Consider the following 18,863-nt stretch of genomic DNA (forward strand, 5'->3'; position numbering starts at 1 on the left):
AGGCTGGGGCTGGCCTGGGTTGCACCAGAGGGCACCAGGAGTAGCTGTTCATGAGCGTTGGTGGATGGCACCCAGGACCCCTGCTGACTTGAAACTTCCATAAACGTTCCTCTGAAAACTGAGGTCTTTCCTGCTCTAGCAGGTATGAGGTGTGGATCAGGAAGTGTGACCCAATAAGTGTGACCGCGAGGTGTGGATGTGAGGTCTGACCATGAGGCATGACTATCAGGCATGGACAGTGAAGTGTGGACCGGGAGGTGGGACTGTGAGGTATGTGACCTTGGGGAGTGGGTCATGAGGTGTCAACCATGAGGCATGACTGTGAAGTATGACTGTGAGATGTGGACTGTGAGGTGTGACTGAGGTGTGGACTGTGAGGTGTGACTGAGGTGTGGACTGTGAGGTGTGACTGAGGTGTGGACTGTGAGGTGTGACTGAGGTGTAACTGAGGTGTGACTGTGAGGTGTGACTGAGGTGTAACTGAGGTGTGGACTGTGAGGTGTGACTGAGGTGTGACAGGTGTAACTGAGGTGTGGACTGTGAGGTGTGGACTGTGAGGTGTGACTGAGGTGTGACTGAGGTGTGGACTGTGAGGTGTGACTGAGGTGTGGCTGAAGTGTGACTGAGGTGTGGACTGTGAGGTGTGGACTGTGAGGTGTGACTGAGGTATGACTGAGGTGTGACTGTTAAGTGTGACTGAGGTGTGGACTGTGAGGTGTGACTGAGGTGTAACTGAGGTGTGGACTGTGATGTGTGACTGTGAGACGTGGACTGTGAGGTGTGGGCTGTGAGATGTGACTGAGGTATGACTGTGAGGTGTGGACTGTGAGGTGTGACTGTGAGGCGTGGACTGTGAGATGTGACTGTGAGGTGTGACTGAGGTGTGGACTGTGAGGCGTGGACCATGAGGCGTGGACTGTGAGAGGTGACTGAGGTGTGACTGTGAGGTGTGGGCTGTGAGGTGTGACTGAGGCGTGGACTGTGAGGCGTGGACCATGAGGCATGGACTGTGAGAGGTGACTGTGGTATGACTGTGAGGTGTGGGCTGTGAGGTGTGACTGAGGTGTGACTGTTAAGTGTGACTGAGGTGTGGACTGTGAGGTGTGGATTATGAGGTGTGACTGTGAGGTATGGACTGTGATGTGTGACTGTGAGGCGTGGACTGTGAGATGTGGGCTGTGAGGTGTGACTGTGAGGTGTGACTGAGGCGTGGACTGTGAGATGTGACTGAGGTATGACTGTGAGGTGTGGGCTGTGAGGTGTGACTGAGGCGTGGACTGTGAGGCGTGGACCATGAGGCATGGACTGTGAGAGGTGACTGTGGTATGACTGTGAGGTGTGGGCTGTGAGGTGTGACTGAGGCGTGGACTGTTAAGTGTGACTGAGGTGTGGACTGTGAGGTGTGGATTATGAGGTGTGACTGTGAGGTATGGACTGTGATGTGTGACTGTGAGGCGTGGACTGTGAGATGTGACTGTGAGGTGTGACTGAGGCGTGGACTGTGAGGCGTGGACCATGAGGCGTGGACTGTGAGGTGACTGAGGTATGACTGTGAGGTGTGGGCTGTGAGGTGTGACTGAGGCATGGACTGTGAGGCGTGGACAGTGCGGCGTGACTCTGCCTGCAGTGTGACCGGGGAGACAGGCACGTGGAGATGGCTGGGCGTGGCGGGACATCCTGGTTCCCTGGGCCGCACTCCTGCAGCTCTGCTTCTCCTCACTTCAGTTCGTGTTCAGTTAGAAACTTGGAGATGTCACCTTTACTCCCTGGCTACAGTAGGGTAGTGAGAAGGAGGCTGGGTGTGAGGGGTTCCTCAAGGCGGAATCTTAGTTTGTATTCAAAGAATTGTGTGTTGGGAAGTGGTTGAAGGCTGGGTGCGGTGAGGAAGAGGAGCTGCTGGAGGAGGCGAGGACAGGTTGCTCTGGGCGGTTTTGTGGGTGCTGTTGTGTGAACCCCTGTTCCTGTGGCCTAAGCAGGGAAGGCTGGTCTGTGGTCGGTTCCTCCCCCTCCCCCTTCACCCCCTTTCCCCCACTCTCCTTTCTTTTCCCTCCCTTTCCCCCTCCCATTCTCTCTCCTGTTCCTCCCCATTCCCCCCTCCGTCCCTCCCCCTCCGGCTGAGGCTGCCACACCTCACCTGGGTTAATGTACAGTCTGGTCATATGTGTAGCCAAGCTCTGCCCCTTCCAGGATAAAGGCCACAGACCCCCATGGGTCTGTCACAGGTGTAAGTTGCACCAGCAGGCCCGACTGCTAGTCGTGTGTGATCCCGTCTGCTGGCCCGTGTTTTCCGCACCCGTCGCCGAGGCGTTGGCGCCTTGCTCCGGAGGGTGTGGGCTGGGCCTCCTCCTGGCCTCTCCCTGCCCGGCACCTTCCCCCGGGTCCGTGGCTCACTGGGATTTCCTGTTGGTGCCTTGCAGGGATTTTCTCTCTTTGTCTATTGGATGGTCTGTCTCATTTATTGGCAGGTGTTATTTATGCTTCTGGGGAGTAGTGCTTTGTGAGTTACATTTGCAAATAGCTTTTCCTTTTACTTTAATGGTGTCTTTTAGTGAAGAGAAATTTTAAACAATGTGGCCCAATGTATCAATATTTTCTTTTATGATTAAAGCATTTTGGATCCTAATTTTTAATAATCTTTACTCTGCCTTGGTCATAAAGATATTCTGCTCTGTTGCATATTTTGGATTTTAGATATAGATTCTACCCAGAATTAATTTTTGTGCCTGTGGTAAAGGTGAAGGGTCACGTTTCATGGTGTTCCGGACGTAGACCAGTCTTCCCAGGCCTGGCAGGCGAAGGCTCCTTCGTCAGGATGATTTTTTTTTGAGACAGAGTTTCGCTCTTGTTACCCAGGCTGGAGTGCAATGGCACAATCTCGGCTCACCGCTGTAAGGTATATTGCCGAGTCAAAATGAGGAAACTGAGGCCGGTGTGAGAAAATGAGAATCCAATTTATTCAGTTCCCGGGCGAGGTTCTGTGGTCCAGGAAGGGGCCAGAGAAGTCGCGCTGGGCTTCTTAGGGCGTGGGGTTTTATAGGGAGTGGAGGTAATTGATTGGTCATTAGAGGAAAAAAGAGCAAACAGTTTCATTGGTGAGGGGGGTTGATTGATTATTAGCGGAACAAAGAGCAGACAGTTTTATTGGTGAGGGGAAGTCAAGGTGCCGATGGGGCGAGCTGCCATTGGTAGCCAGGCGGGGCTATTGGTGGGTTGACCGCTGGGGAGATCAATGTTAAGCTGCCGTTGGACAAATCTTTGGCCGGCTTTTTAAATTTTGAAGGGGTCGAGTGAGGAATGCAGGAGTGGGTGTGTGGAGCCTGCATGGAGAGGCTCGATAGGAGTAATGTGTCTGGAATGATGACTTCATTATCCGGCACGGGGAGAGATCAGTGTGTCCATTTAGCTCCCAGCAAGGCAGCCGGCCTTACAACCACAACCTCCGCCTCCTGAGTTCAAGCAATTCTGCCTCAGCCTCCTCAGTAGCTGGGACCACAGGCACGCGCCACCGTGCCCAGCTAATTTTTGTATTTTTTAGTAGAGACGGGGTTTCACTGTGTTAGTCAGGATGGTCTTGATCTCTTGACCTCGTGATCCACCCACCTCGGCCTCCCAACGTGCTGGGATTACAGGTGTGAGCCACGGCCCCCGGCCTGTCAGGATGATTTCTGTGTCTGTTTCTGCACCTCCTCGTCTGTCTCTGTGCCAGTCCCACGCTCTGGGGCGCGTCCTTCCATCTGAAGTTAGGACGTCTTCGCTGCTTTTACCCTTGGGGTTTATGCATTTTAGAAGTAGCTGGTTGAGCTGGGATTTTTTTTTGGGTTGCACCTGCCTCTCAGCTTGGCAGTGATGGACACCCTTGTGACACTGGGTTGTACAGACAGTGAATATGGACTGTGAATACAGGGTCTCTCCCGGATGGAAGGATGTTAGCACAGCTGGATACTTTTCACAGTGGTCTGCTATGTCTTTTGTTACATTTAATCCTAGGTCCTTGTTATTTTGCAATGCTGTTTTTAAAAATGTGTTTGGATTTCATTTTCCTAATCATGTGTTACCATTTCATGGAAATTCCATTTTCATGTATTAGTTTGTAGCCAGCAGTCTAGTAATTAGTCATGTTTCCTTTGAGTAATGGTTTTTGTAGGGCTGAGGGCCCCACAGGGTCGTGGGGTGAGCCTTATGCCGCGCTGAGGCGCAGGATCCGAGAAATAAAGAGACAGGACACAGAAGTACAAGGAAAACAGCTGGGCTCGGGGGGCCACGCCACCTATGAGCGGAGTCAGGCGAGGCCCCGAATGTCCAGAAGCCTGAGTATTTATTGTGTATAGTTAGGGGGCAGGGCAGTGAGTGAAGTCATCTTTAAGGATAGTGATAGGGTCGTGAACAATAAAACATGGGGTCCACCCCCATTGGGTCACCTAGGCCAGGAGGTGGACGGTGCGCAGCAAGGGGTGGGTTCCCATGAAGGCAAGGGCCGTGTGCAGTAAGGGGTCCACCTCCATTAGGTCACCGAGGCTTGAAGGTGGGCCGTGTGCAGTGAAGAGGGTGCAGTGTGCAATACTTCTGTCTATGGGCAAACTACTTCTAAGAAGATTTATAGGAGGATGCTTTAAGTCACACAGCAGTGACAGAGCTGTCAGGGTTACCGCCACCTTCTGGCAGCTTCCAGTGGGTTCTATGGGAAGATGCTTTTCAAGCAGCACAGTAGCAAGAGCTGATAAAGTTCACAGTCACCAAGGTGGATTGCCGGTCTGAGGGCAGCCTTCCACAAGAACTGGAGCAAGGTCCTACAACTCCTTTATCGGGAGGAGTGGCTCTCGCCCCAAGCCTGCCGTACAGCGGGTGTCTTTACGATACTGAACGCTGCCGCCTCGGCCATGGGTTCTTGTCCTGGTGTAACTGTTTTCCCTTAAATCATGCTCTGCACTGTGTCTGCTCTAGGCATTCCTCCGATTATGAACTAAGGTGTAATTATAGGTATATATGTAGGGAAATATTCTTTAGGCACTCATACTATCAACTGTTATATGATTATATAGAGAGGATTATATAAAGGAATTCTTCAAGCCCTAGTTCTATAAACTAATACATGATTATGTAAAGGATTATATAAAAGGAGATAGCTGAGTAGTAACACTATAAAGTGAGATGTTCCTCAAGCCCTAACTGTGCCAGGGTCTGCTTAGCTCTCATTCCTCGGTGCCTCTATGGGGGGTCACCCACAGGTTTTCTTTCCCTTTCCTGCTACTCTGGATTCTCACTTTATGTTTTTATTTTTGTTTTGTGTGTTGCTTTTCTGCAGTGGTCGGAAGCCCTAGTGCAGTGCCGATGAGAGGTGGCAGAGTAGGCATCATGTTCCGGATAGTCAAAGGGGTGATAAATTCTCACCATTCATCCGCCTACTTGTAATAGATTTTTTTGTTGTCATTTTAAAGCTGCTTCTATCAATAATTTGCATCAGGAATAGATGCGTTTTATCACTTTTTCTGCAGTGATTGAGAATACCGCCTGATTTTTCTCATTTAATATATCAGTGTGGTTAACAACCATAACTGCTGTTGTGAAAAAAAACCTTGAATTTCTGAGATAAATCCAACTTAGTAATTTTGGATTTTCTTCTCCATACATATTAGTGTATTTGGTTTGTGAATACTTAGCATTTTGTGGCCCGGCTGTACCACTTACCCCCTGTGTTTGGGCCCCGATTTCCTCGTCTGTGACACGGGGAATAGTGCCTTCCTCACAGGGTTGCTGTGAGGGTGAAATGAGTTGGCGCGAATGGAAGTCTCGGACGGCCTCGGCGCGTCCAAGCGTGGGGTGGCTGTCTGCACGGCTGACGGAGACGTGCGATTGTCCTTCGTAACGCTGTTCTTGCCAGGCTCCGCATCTTTGCACCACCGTAAAACGAGCTGGGTTGTGCGTTCTTCCTGCATTCTCTAGGAGAGTTTACTTAAGATTATAATTATTCCTTCCATGGATGTGTGATGGATCTTGCTGGTGGAGTCACTTGTGTCTGCAGCTTTCTGTGTCATGAGGTCTGACTGCGGATCCAGTAGAACTCAGTGTTCCCGGACGTGTCACAGCCATTCACATGACCATCCCTATGTCCCCCTCACTGGCCCTGCGTGTCCCTGAGCTGGGTTGGGGCCGTGTGACTGCTTCTGAGCTACGGCCTGTGCGCGGGGCCAGAGCGGTGGGGAGCTGGGGCGCCACTTGGAGAGCTTCCCTGACAGTGGCGGGGCAGCTGCGTCGCAGGGTTAGGAAGCCTGCTTGTCTTCGTTGGAAGAGACCTCCTGTTACTCCTGAAGCTGGGCATGCTGTGAGTAGTAAGTTTTGTGTGCCCCGCCATTGGGGTGTCAGCGTTTCCACTGTAGCTGGCAGTGACTTACCCTGAGTCACAGGGCTGAGCAGGCATTCCATTTCTTTTGGAGTCAGTTTTTATAAGTGATGTGTCTCTAAGACTTGGTCCATATCGTCTTAATTTTCAGTTTTGGGGGGTATAATACACATTAACGACATTTGAATGGCTTCAGCATTTGAAGTTGTGTTCCTGTGGCAGAGATGTAAGGACAGTTGTGTCCCTTCAAGCAAGTTCTCGCCATCCAGAGCAAGGAGTGCAGGGTCAGAGACCATCTCCAGCCACCTATGCCGTCCGGCTGTGCCTGGGCTCCAGAGCTGAGGACACACGTCCAGGCAGCTGAAGCCGGTCCGAGCAGCAGAGCCCAGCCCTAATGCGAGCCACAGGGGCTCCCTACCAGGCATCTCCAGCCAGCAGGCCACCTCCCCCCGGCCACCCTGTCTCCTCCCCTGTGCCGTTCAGCGAGCCTCTGGTGAGACAAAGGCCACTCAGTGTGGGGGGGAGACCCCATAAGTGCCGAGGCAGGAGTCAGAAGCCTCAGCCTGTTCCCATATAAATAATGAGGAAGAAAATAACTAGAGATAGAACCATAGTAGTTATTCACAGGGAATCTTAGTTATTCACAAGGGATCTTAGTTGTTCACAGGGGATCTTAGTTGTTCAGAGGGGATCTTAGTTGTTCACAGGGGATCTTAGTTGTTCACAGGGGATCTTAGTTGTTCACAGGGGATCTTAGTTGCTCACAGGGGATCTTAGTTGCTCACAGGGGATCTTAGTTGCTCACAGGGGATCTTAGTTGCTCACAGGGGATCTTAGTTGCTCACAGGGGATCTTAGTTGCTCACAGGGGATCTTAGTTGCTCACAGGGGATCTTAGTTGCTCACAGGGGATCTTAGTTGCTCACAGGGGACCTTAGTTGCTCACAGGGGACCTTAGTTGCTCACAGGGGACCTTAGTTGCTCACAGGGGACCTTAGTTGCTCACAGGGGATCTTAGTTGCTCACAGGGGATCTTAGTTGCTCACAGGGGATCTTAGTTGCTCACAGGGGATCTTAGTTGCTCACAGGGGATCTTAGTTGCTCACAGGGGATCTTAGTTGCTCACAGGGGATCTTAGTTGCTCACAGGGGATCTTAGTTGCTCACAGGGGATCTTAGTTGCTCACAGGGGATCTTAGTTGCTCACAGGGGATCTTAGTTGCTCACAGGGGATCTTAGTTGCTCACAGGGGATCTTAGTTGCTCACAGGGGATCTTAGTTGTTCACAGGGGATCTTAGTTATTCATAGGTGACCATTAAGATATGTATATATACTCAGCATAATCTTTTACTAATACCTCTCAGGTCGGGAAGTGTGAACCTAAGGTGACACTGTGAAAGAAGTGACCCTAACGCGAGGTGCTGTAAGCCCTCCGTCACGCCCGGGTAAGGGCTGCTGGAGCACGCCTTGGCTGTGCGGCAGCCCCAGCACTGGGAAAGCTCCTGCTGTTTAGCCAGCTGCAGAAGGAGAGGTCTCCTTCCTGGGGGAGTTTGGAGGAAACTCCGCCCTCCAACCTCTTAAGGTGGGCCTGACGACTGTCAAGGACACCTGCAGACATCGGGGGCGTAACTGTGTCTGTGTGATGCTGTGCTTCAGTGGTCACGTTCCCTGTCCACTCTCAGGCTCCGCTTCTGCACCTGGTTCCTCTTTTTCTTAGAAGACATAATCAGTAAAAGTAACATAAATCTTAATGTCTTTGTTCTTTCTTGACAAGTCTGAAAGAAGTGCTGACCCATTATGCTCCTTACGTCACCTCGGCTACTCCAAAGTCCTGGGCCCCCATCCCTAAGACACGTGATGTACCTGCCCCTACCACTGACCACGATCACCTCACCCCACCTACCCTGCCCCCTGCTGTGTACTGAATAAAAGTCAGTGCGTGTGGACACTCGGGCCACAGCCGGACTCCGCGCTTTGGTTGGCAGTGACCCTGTCTCTGTGTCTTGTGTCTTATCTCTACGGTTCCTCATCTCCACGCCAGCAGAGAGGGGCTCACAGGACTCTGTAGGGCTGGACCCTACAACTCAGCACCTGCCGCCCGGGGACGCAGCCCGTTCTTTGCCATTCTTACTGGTTGTTTGAACTTTCTCTTCGGTCCTTTCAAAAAACCACCCTTTGCCTCCATTTTCGTTTCGTTTCGAGTTCTGATCTGGTCTTTCTATCTTTAGCCAGGCAGAAATGACAAGTAAGTATGGGTTAAAATAGTATTTTATCAATGTCCCTGTTCTGTGTTTCTGTGTTGCTTTACCAGCGAATGTGACTGATCCAGCGTCTCACTGGTTTAAATCTGCCATCTCATTTCGTGCCGTTTGCTCTGTTCCATGAGTTCTTCCCTCTCCACGTTTGCCATTTTCAGATGCTCTCCTGCCGTCCCGCACGCCCCCCGCTGCTCGTTTGGAGACCGTGCTCTGCCTGTTCCATGCTTACGCCAGGTGTGCGTTCGGGCCACGCTCTCACCCACCCCGGGTTCCTCCCGCGCGAGGCGCACGCCCCTCCCCGTGCTCCCTTCTGCTTACCTGTGGTGGTTCCCATGTATTTTCACAGAACATTTTAGTCTCACAAAGTACTGATAGAGTCGCTGTTGACTTGGGGTTTTTACCTATTGATTCTCTTTGCTCCGCTCTCTCCACACAGCAGACACACCGTCTGTGATCACCTCTGCTTCCTGCATTTGGCATTTCTCAACGACTGCTGGTGGCAAGTCCTCCCTTCACTCTAAGAATGCCTTTATGTGTCCTCATTTGGGAAAACTGTTCACTGGGTGGTATTTCAGGCATTTGTCTTTATAGCAGCCTGTGGTGACATCGCCCTGTTTTGGGGGCGACGGTGTTGGTGGTCAGAGTGTTCACATCCGTTCCCCTTCAATCTACACCCCACCCACGGCTGCACCAGACCAGGCCTCATACCTGACAGGCGGCTGGTCCGCCCTTTCCTTCTTCACAGTCCTCCTGTCTAATGAGGAAGCGAGAGACTCCCTTGGGCGACGGGACACACGGCTCTCAGCCCTGTGAGCTTCAGCCCAGCGGAGGCGCTCTGCACACTCCCACCTGAGCCCTTCTGGTACCCGTTCCCCGCTATCTGTTACGGACGCCATGCACTCCGAGGAACAGAGAAGTCTATGTTTTAACACATTTATTCGTCACTTGACCAATGTGACACACAATGTTAGCGACAGCAGACACACAGGGGCAGTGTGCACACAGACACGAGCTGTTTCACTACGGGTCTGCAAGCCAGGCTCCACGGCAAGTCCAGCAGGCGACACCACACCTCGCGCTGCAGGAGGGACAGCAGGGCCACGGACCCCGCAGACGTCCCCGTGAGTGCGGGTCAGACGGCGGCAGAAGTGCCTTCCACAACACCCAGGACGTGGACATCACCCGTCACGCTGATAAAGTGATTTGCTCAGTACTCCCCAGCGTTAATCAGACAGTGTAAAAATATATTGCATATATATATATATAAATTTGTTTCCCTTTCTTGAAAAAACTTAGTACAAACTAGTAGTTACACCATCCCTTTCAAGTTTCTCTTAAGTTGTGCAGGTTTCCTTTGTGGTTTGGCTTGGTTTAGTTTTTTAAGAGGTCGAAAGAAAGAGTTAAGTAAAGCATCTCCAAGTGCCCTTGACTCCCTGCCACGAGCCCACGGACAAACGCCACGCCCTGAACCACCCGAGGCCACACAGCGTTCAGTAGTAAGAGGGGGAAAGGAGCAGGCTCAGTGTTTGACAGACATTCTAGCCGGCCGGGCACGGTGGCTCACACCTGTAATCCCAGCACTTTGGGAGGCCGAGGCGGGTGGATCACGAGGTCAAGAGATCGAGACCATCCTGGTCAACATGGTGAAACCCCGTCTCTACTAAAAATACAAAAAATTAGCTGGGCGTGGTGGCGCGTGCCTGTAATCCCAGCTACTCAGGAGGCTGAAGCGGGAGAATTGCCTGAACCCAGGAGGCGGAGGTTGCGGTGAGCCGAGAACACGCCATTGCACTCCAGCCGGGGTAACAAGAGCGAAACTCCGTCTCAAAAAAAAAAAAAAAGAAAGACATTCTAGCCTATTGGCATGTCACAGCCCAGCCTCATGGTCACCTGTGCTGTCCCCTCGTCTGTAGGCTGCAGGGTGGGAGAGTGGCCAGTGCACGCATGACTGCCTGCAGGAGGAGGTGGCTGGACCAGCATGCCCGCTTTCCCCGTGGAGGGACAGAGAAGCGTCCAGGTCCGAGGCGTCTCCGTCTCAACTCTTCCCCGCTCCAGCCACAGAGCCACAGGCAGTGTGTGAACACACAGGCCCCCTGCCCATAAACACCATTCGCAGAAGCAGCCTGTGGCGGGGTGGGGGTGACACCCACGCAGGGCGGTTGTGGCCGGCCCTGAGCTGGCACCACTGGGGCCCAGGACGGAGCGGCACCGATGGGCAGGTGGGGAGGCCACAGGGCATGATGCCCGCCCAGTCCCAGCATCTGCGCCCAAACTTGAGACAGGATATTAGAAGGTGTAAAAATAGTCCAGTATAAATATATATCTTCTGCTACAATATTTTAAACATGTAATTTGAACTTTAATTTTGGTAAAGCTGTTACGAACACTATCTAGTTGCTTATCCTATGGCAGTAAATAAAAATAAATAAGTCCTCTGGTGAGACCAGTCTCCACACACTCTCCGCCTTTCTCCCTTCCTGATTCTGAGATGCCATCAGTGCCGTCCTCCCGACAACCTGTCCCTGTGTCCTGGTGTCACCCTCACAGAACCTGTCTCCTGGCATCACCCCCCCCGACAGAACCTGTCCCTGTCTCCTGGGGTCACCCCCGACAGAACCTGTCCCTCTCTCCTGGTGTCACCCCCGACAGAACCTGTCCCTGTCTCCTGGTGTCACCCCCGACAGAACCTGTCCCTGTCTCCTGGTGTCACCCCCGACAGAACCTGTCCCTCTCTCCTGGTGTCACCCCCGACAGAACCTGTCCCTCTCTCCTGGTGTCACCTCCGACAGAACCTGTCCCTCTGTCCTGGTTTGCAGGCTGTGCAGTTTCTTTTATCACAAATACACATGTATTTTCTGTTGAACCATGGTTAGTAGAAGCTAATTGGCAGTGCAAAAAAACATGCAGAAGAGAAAAAACATCTGCCTGGAATTCACGATATTCAGAAACCGACAGGAAGATGCACGGGTCTCTTGTGCAGCGGACAGATACAATCACAGATTCCGCAGACAATTTTTAACTGACAGTGGTGACCACTGTGTCCTCATGACTTCATTTTTGCCACCCCTCCTGGTTAGGTGACAGAGACAGGAGCAGGGTAGGTGTTTTCAAAGGTTTGCTTTGGAGCTGAGTGGAGAAGGGCACTCTCCTTGCTCCCGCAAGTCTGAGGACAGCCTGGGGGCGCAGGGGGAGGGTGGGACGCCAGGGAGGCCTCCCCTCTGACTCGTGGGCGCCAACTCTGGGAGTGTGGAGGGAGAGCGGGGGCATAGGGCCTCTCCCTCCAAGAGCCCAGGGTGCTCCAGGTAGGACGGGCAGGGTGCCACGGCAGCCTCGGTTTCCTTCACAGAACCCACAGGCGTGTCCAAGGGTTTGGGACACACGCCACGATGTCCCTTGGAGTGAAGGGGCCACTTCTGTGAAGGAGCTCACCTCCAGGGCCAAGATGGACGCCATGGGCCCGCGGCTGCAGCCACTGCGGCCAGGTCTGGGGAGGGCTGTGGTGAGTCGGTGCTGGTGCGTGGACGAGGTGGCCCGGCGTGGACGAGGTGGCCCGGCAGTGACAGGGCCTGCTCCCTGCGAGGTTGGTGGTGCCTGGGCTGGGCGGAGGCACTTCTCGTGCTCAGGTCCAGTTTCTGGTTGCTCCTGAGGCAGCTTAGCTCTTTTCTCAAGGCCAACCAGGGACCAGGAGGCAGTGTCCTGCGCCCAGCACCTGTTCTCAGTGTCCCCTGTCCCCACAGACCGCAGCAGGGCCTCGGCGAGCCTCTGCCTGCCGCACAGTGTGGGGACCCACGGCCCACCTGTCCCTCCGTCCTGACCCAGCGCCCTCCGCTCCAGCGCTGGGGTCCTCTGGAGTCACGTTCATTCTGCGTGACTTGGCTGTGACTGTGGGGACCGGGCTGCCCATGGACAGAAGAAAAAGAAACGCAGCCTCGGACTAGGAGATGCAGCCCAGGGTGGAGCTGCGCTGGGGCCAGGGAGGCTGAAGAGGGCAGGAGCACGAGGGGTGAGGGTGCCAGGTCCTCCGGGTCTCAGGCTTCGGGACCTGGGGAGCCGCCCTGTTGAGTGACCAGTTGTCCTCGGCCTCTTCAAGGGCTTTTGGGGTGTGGTGGGCTGCGATTGGGAGATTCCACACTTCGCACATTCCGAGTTGTTTTCAAACGTTTCCCCCAAGTTCTGCGTTTCACACGTGGTCCGGCCGGGTTCAGCGACGGCTTAGGGCTGGGCTTGTGCGCCTCCGCCCTCCGCCCTCCCCAGGCTGGCGAGGTGACGTCCTAAAGCAGCCATGAAGCCTGAGATCCATTATTCCTCTGTCTTTATTGCCAGGCACCGTGAACTTCCAGGACCTGTCATGGAAGCTGCCTGCCAGGACCCCGTGCTAGGTTCAGGCTTCCCTGCCAGTGGGCCTCAGAGACCCCCCAGGTCTCAGCGGACCATGCTGGCTGGGAGCTCAGGCCCTGGGGCTCCTGCCGTGCTCAGGTGGGGGGAGTCTTCCGTGGGGCGGTGGCTGCAGCAGGTCCACTCTTGGGAGTGGGGAGGTGGGTGCTGCTCACGCATGCCATGGCAGTGAGGGAGAGACCTCGCTGTCCTGTACTGTGAGCCTGGCCTTGGCCAAAGCCCGACCATGGCCACGGACAAACAGGCTCCGAAGCGTTTCCCTGAGTCCACCGCAGGCTCCTCCGCAGGTGGGCTCCAGACCCACGGCCCAGCAGGTCACACGAGAGGCTGTGGCTGTGTGAGTGCCAAGGGACAGTGGCAGTGGGGCCGCTGTGACAGTGGGTGGCCACGCCCGTCAGCCGCCCCAGGAGGGAGCAGGAGCACCGGGTTCTCCCCAGGTGCAGATGGGCAAGGGTGGGCAGCCTGGGTGTGTCCTGGCAGTGCGGAGGGTCCTGGACAGGCTCTGCTGGGCCGCCCACTAGCAGAGAAGCCCCCACAGATGCTGCAGGCCTGGGGGTCCTCCCTGGTATCCTGCTCTCTGAGGCGAGGGGCTGGGAGAGGTTAGGTGGGGCCATTTAGGGAGAGCTGAAGGAGGTGCTTGGGCTGTGGGTAAGAGGTCTGTGAGCAAGCAGACCGCAGCTAGTGAGGACGAGGCCGGGTGAGCGGGAGGCCGGGCAGAGGCCCTGCCACATGTGAGGTGAGGAGTGTCTCGGCACCTCGTGTCTCCTGCCTGGTGACCCCGCGGGATCAGACATTCCGAATCTTCCCAGACCCACTCTGAGAATGACAGGCAGCCACTGCGTCTTCTCTGGAAAGCAGAGGGAGCCGACTCCAGCCTCACACTCTGGGGCACTGTGGTCAGCTGGGAAGCCACCCTCTGTTCCCCACAGCCTTCCTTTTACCAAGGCCGCCCTGGGCACAGAGCTGGCCCATAGGCACGTGTGCACATGTGTGTCGGTGTGGCCAGCCTCCCTACACCTGCACCAGGCGCCCAGTTCGCCTGCCTGGTGGGCCGAGTCTCCCCTCTGCCCAGGAAAGCAGGCAGGCCCTGTGGTGTCCGCTGCACACAGGACAGGCCTCGGCCCCACAGACACCTCCCCCATCTGGGGTGGGGCCGACTTGTGTTAGTTGCCTGCTGGTTGGTGTTAGCGCCTGCCGCCCTCAGAGCTCCTGGAAGGGGTCTGCTGGTCAGGAGGTCAGCATGGCCTCCTGTTGCCACGACAGCCTGCTCCTTTAAAACACCCCTTTGACCTGCAAAACGCGCCCAACGTGGCGTGATCCGGGAGACATGTTGCAAACAGCTGTCCTCTTCCCAGCTGAGGACGAGACGGTGTATTAGGAGAGTCAGTGAACTGGGGTCCAAACCTGGTTTGAGAGGGGAGTGCTGGGGGCATCTGGCAGGAGGAGGGGCAGGAGGGAGGCCTGGGCCTGGCCTCCCCACAGCCCCTGCTGGGGCACTGGTTTGAGTTCTGCCCGAGTGAGCACAGGAATGTAATGAAGTGTGAGGTGACAGAGTCCCTGCTCTGGGGACACCCGCAGTGCCTCGGGCATGGGGGGCTACTTGCCCCCTTGCACCTTCTGGTCGTAGGTGCCCGCGTGCTTGTAGCCGGACACGTAGCCCGACTCGTCCACCAGGTCCACGCGGCCGGCCTTGCCCTTGCCCTTGCCAGAGGGGTCGAAGCGCTCCTTGTGGGAGCCCGTGAACTTGGTGGTGTCTGTGAGCCTCGACACGGTGGGCGACGAGATGGCTTTCTGCAAGAGGAGTGGGAGGGAGTGGGCAGGTGAGTTGCGAGCCAGGTGAGGTGGCTGCGCCCTAAGCAGGTCTGCCAGCGGCGGGGTGGTGGACAAGGGGCATAGACCCTGTGATCTACGCCCTTTTAAATTTTCATTTTTATTTTTACTTCACCTGGCCCTGGGGCAGCCTCGGGCCTGTGAGACGCCACAGCCCTCACAATTGCCCAGCTCCACCTGTTTATGTGGTTGAGGACCCTATGGCCCGCACCCTCAGAGGGAGGGAAGGAAGGGGCTGTCAGGACAGCCAGGCCCCACCCTCCAGGCCACGCCCCCAATCCTTGCCCCTTCTGACCACGCCTCCCCAGGCCACGCCCTCCTGACCACGCCCCCCCACGAACCGCCAGGCCACGCCCCAATCTCTGTCCCTCCTGGCCACGCCTCCACAGGCACCGCCCATTCATCAGACCACGCCCCAATCCATGCCCCCTCCTGACCACGCCCAAGGCACCGCCCACCCGCCACGCCCTGCCTTCCGTCCCCGCCCCGCTCACCGTCACCCCTGAGATGATGGGCGCCTTGCCCTCGATGAGCCTGTGCACCTCGCGAACCGCCTCCTCGCCGCTCTTATCTTTGAATCGCTTCTTGGCGAGCTCCTCCAGCGCCTCCTGGAACTGCTCGAAGGTGATGGTCCGGCAAGACTTCCCTCTGCAGCGACACGGGTGACTTAGGGTGGGCCCGGGCCGGCTCAGGGTGCCCTCCCCGCGCGGGTCCGAGCAGAGCTGGCAGCCACAGCACAGCAGCCCACAGGCTTTGCCCGCAGGCGGCCGCCTGTAAGGCTGAGGGCCCCACAGGGTCGTGGGGTGAGCCTTATGCCGCGCTGAGGCGCAGGATCCGAGAAATAAAGAGACAGGACACAGAAGTACAAGGAAAACAGCTGGGCTCGGGGGGCCACGCCACCTATGAGCGGAGTCAGGCGAGGCCCCGAATGTCCAGAAGCCTGAGTATTTATTGTGTATAGGTTAGGGGGCAGGGCAGTGAGTGAAATCATCTTTAAGGATAGTGATAGGGTCGTGAACAATAAAACATGGGGTCCACCCCCATTAGGTCACCTAGGCCAGGAGGTGGACAGTGCGCAGCAAGGGGTGGGTTCCCATGAAGGCAAGGGCCGTGTGCAGTAAGGGGTCCACCCCATTAGGTCACCGAGGCTTGAAGGTGGGTCGTGCGCAGTGAAGAGGGTGCAGCGTGCAATACTTCTGTCTATGGGCAAACTACTTCTAAGAAGATTTATGGGAGGATGCTTTAAGTCACACAGCAGTGACAGAGCTGTCAGAGTTACCGCCACCTTCTGGCAGCTTCCAGTGGCTTCTATGGGAAGATGCTTTTCAAGCAGCACAGTAGCAAGAGCTGATAAAGTTCACAGTCACCAAGGTGGATTGCCGTTCTGAGGGCAGCCTTCCACAAGAACTGGAGCAAGGTCCTATAACTCCTTTATCAGGAGGAGTGGCTCTCGCCCCAAGCCTGCCGTACAGCGGGTGTCTTTACGATACTGAACGCTGCCGCCTGGGCCATGGGTTCTTGTCCTGGTGTAACTGTTTTCTCTTAAATCATGCTCTGCACTGTGTCTGCTCTAGGCATTCCTCCGATTATGAACTAAGATATAATTATAGGTATATATGTAGGGAAATATTCTTTAGGCACTCGTACTATCAACTATTATATGATTATATGTAGAGGATTATACAAAGGGATTCTTCAAGCCCTAATTCTATAAACTAATATATGATTGTATAAAGGATTATATAAAAGGAAATAGCTGAGTCGTCACAGTATAAAGTGAGATATTCCTCAGGCCCTAACTGTGCCAGGGTTCTGCTTAGCTCTCATTCCTCGGTGCCTCTATGGGGGGTCACCCACAGCCGCCCTGGCAGCGCTGCAAATCCGAACTGTCTTGGAAGAAAGCTTTGCAGAAGCAGGTCCTCTATACACAGCTGGATGCTGGCACAGCCCTGCAGGACGCTGCACTCTGCTGGGGCAGGGTGGGGGAGCCATGAGGGAGCGACGCCTACCTCCTCCTCCCAGGGCCACCACAGCCCCATCCAGCCGTGGGGGCAGTTGGGGGTCCTGGGACCTGCTGGGGCCCCAGCTCTGTGTGTGCATGTTGGGGTCCTAGGTGCAGGTGTCCCCCACATAGGGACAGGGTTAGGAGGGGCTGCTGCCCCAGGACACTTGGCAGCATTGGTACAGGACCCCACCTCAGACCTCCTGGCTCCACAACCCACCAGGTGGCCCCCTGTGCACTGCCCCCACCTCAGAGCTGCAGAGCCTGGTGAGCCGGAGGGGCACACCCTCCACACCCCACAACATCCTCCCACCACAGGCCATTCGGGCAATTTCAGACAGGTTCTAAAGTGACTCTTGGTCTTTAATAATTTTAGTTAGAAAACATTTTCTCCTCTGATCAGATCTACCACAACCGACCCAAAGTGAGGTTTTCCAATGTTTAAAACGAGATCCTGTGGATGAGGCTCAGCTCTGCAAAGGGCACCTGCGTTTGACCAGAGAAGCCTCTGGAACGGCACGAGAAGGCTACACCCAGCAGGCCAAGCATTCCGCAGGCACTCCCAGCTGCAGAATCCACAGTGACCGTGATTCAGGAGACAAGTGACCCATAAAACCCCAGCAAAGATTTGCAGAATTCAATGAGCCGAGGGCCTAGCACAGCCAAAGCAATTTCGAGAAATGAGAACACAGAGCACTGGCCGCCCAACTCCAAGACTTGACTGCAAAGCGGGGCGGCGTGGGCACAGGCGCACAGCGGGCCGCACAGCCTGGAGTCCGGCTCAGCACACGGACGCTGCCTGCCGAGGTGGCGGGTGCACAGCCAAGCCAGGGAGAAAGGACTGCCTCTTCCACAGCGGAGCTGGAGCGGCTGCTGACCGCCGTGCAAAATGCAATGCGCTTTGACCTGCACTTCACTCTATGCAAAACTAACTCAAAATAGATGACAGTCCTAAGTGTGAAACTAAAGCTTCTGAAGCACGAAGATCTCTGTGACCAGGGGTTAGGCAACAATTTCTCAGAAATGGCAACAAAACATGATCTATATGGAAAAAATGGATGAACCGGACCTCATCACGACGTTGGAAACTGCGCTCTCAGAAGCCACCAGCGAGAGAGCGAGAAGGCAGGCCGCAGCCGGGAGACACGCCCGAGAAAGGACTCGTCTCTGAGATACCCGAAGGACTCTTACAGCTCAGCAGTGAGGGAAAATCCACGTAAAAAGACAGGCAGGATATTTGAAGCAGACACCACCAGAGAAGACGCGTGCACGCGGACAGGCACACGGAGAGGCGGACACGTTGGCGCCGTCAGGGAAGTGCGGACGAAACCACAGAAGCCCCCGTGCACTCTCCAGGGGGCTCAGACAATCACATAAACGAACTGCCAGCACTCCGAGCTGAGCAGGCTGCGGGTGGCGGGCATGCCCACCCACAGCCGCCATGCAACGTGGCAGAGCCACTGCGGACAGCCAAAGGCCCAGCAGTCCCGCTCCTGGGTCCCTGCTCAAGAGAAATGAGGGAGGCTCACACATAAACACAAATGTTCACCGCTGCTCCGTTCATAGTCACCAAACCCCAGACAAGCCAGTGCCCCTCAGCAGTGGCCAGACCAGTGCTGTGCTGCGTGCACATGTGGACGGCACCCCAACCCTCGAAAACAAGCCCGGGATACGTGCCCGACGTGGTGGGCGCCGAGTGGCCTGGCTCAGAGCCAGCCACAGAGGTGCCGTGGGGAGGTCCCCAGACCCCAAGGTGTATGCTGTGTCGAAACAGCACCTGAGGTTCACACTTTACACGCGTGTCCTGAAGACACAGCACGGCACCAGCAGGAACAGCACTGAGCCAGGGGAGAGGAAACCCGCTCAGAAACACCAAGGGCTCGGCGGCCCACAGCTCAGACCTCACACCTCACAGGGGCCCAGGGAGGGGAGCTGAGGCCTCGTGCTGTGCCGAGGCGGGCTCTGGGGAGACAGAGCCCCAGGGAGGGGCCTGGACTGCTGAGGACAACCACGCAGGGAACATTCCAGAACCACGGTTGTAG

At 55.4% G+C, this 18,863-nt stretch overlaps 1 protein-coding gene and 1 long non-coding RNA gene across 2 annotated transcripts in view; one reads left to right on the forward strand and one right to left on the reverse strand.

Annotated features, from left to right (window-relative positions):
* The first annotated feature begins 40 nt into the window (after positions 1 to 40).
* On the forward strand, positions 41 to 2,330 carry LOC135274852 (uncharacterized). The gene is made up of 3 exons (XR_010342561.1): positions 41 to 403; positions 451 to 474; positions 531 to 2,330. It is a non-coding gene; the product is annotated as an uncharacterized LOC135274852 (long non-coding RNA).
* Positions 2,331 to 9,511: 7,181 nt separating this feature from the next.
* Positions 9,512 to 18,863, reverse strand: part of TPPP (tubulin polymerization promoting protein) — a 40,104-nt gene continuing 30,752 nt past the window's right edge. The window contains exons 3-4 of the mRNA XM_021675356.2: positions 15,314 to 15,467; positions 9,512 to 14,780 (exon numbers count right to left, since the gene is read on the reverse strand). Of these exons, the coding sequence (XP_021531031.1) occupies positions 14,586 to 14,780; positions 15,314 to 15,467 (349 nt within the window). The 3' untranslated portion in view covers positions 9,512 to 14,585. The remainder of the gene's footprint in view (positions 14,781 to 15,313; positions 15,468 to 18,863) is intronic.

This window comes from Aotus nancymaae, unplaced genomic scaffold (assembly GCF_030222135.1).
Source record: "Aotus nancymaae isolate 86718 unplaced genomic scaffold, 86718_ANA_hifiasm-v0.15.2.pri h1tg000014l, whole genome shotgun sequence".
Lineage (NCBI taxonomy): Eukaryota > Metazoa > Chordata > Mammalia > Primates > Aotidae > Aotus > Aotus nancymaae.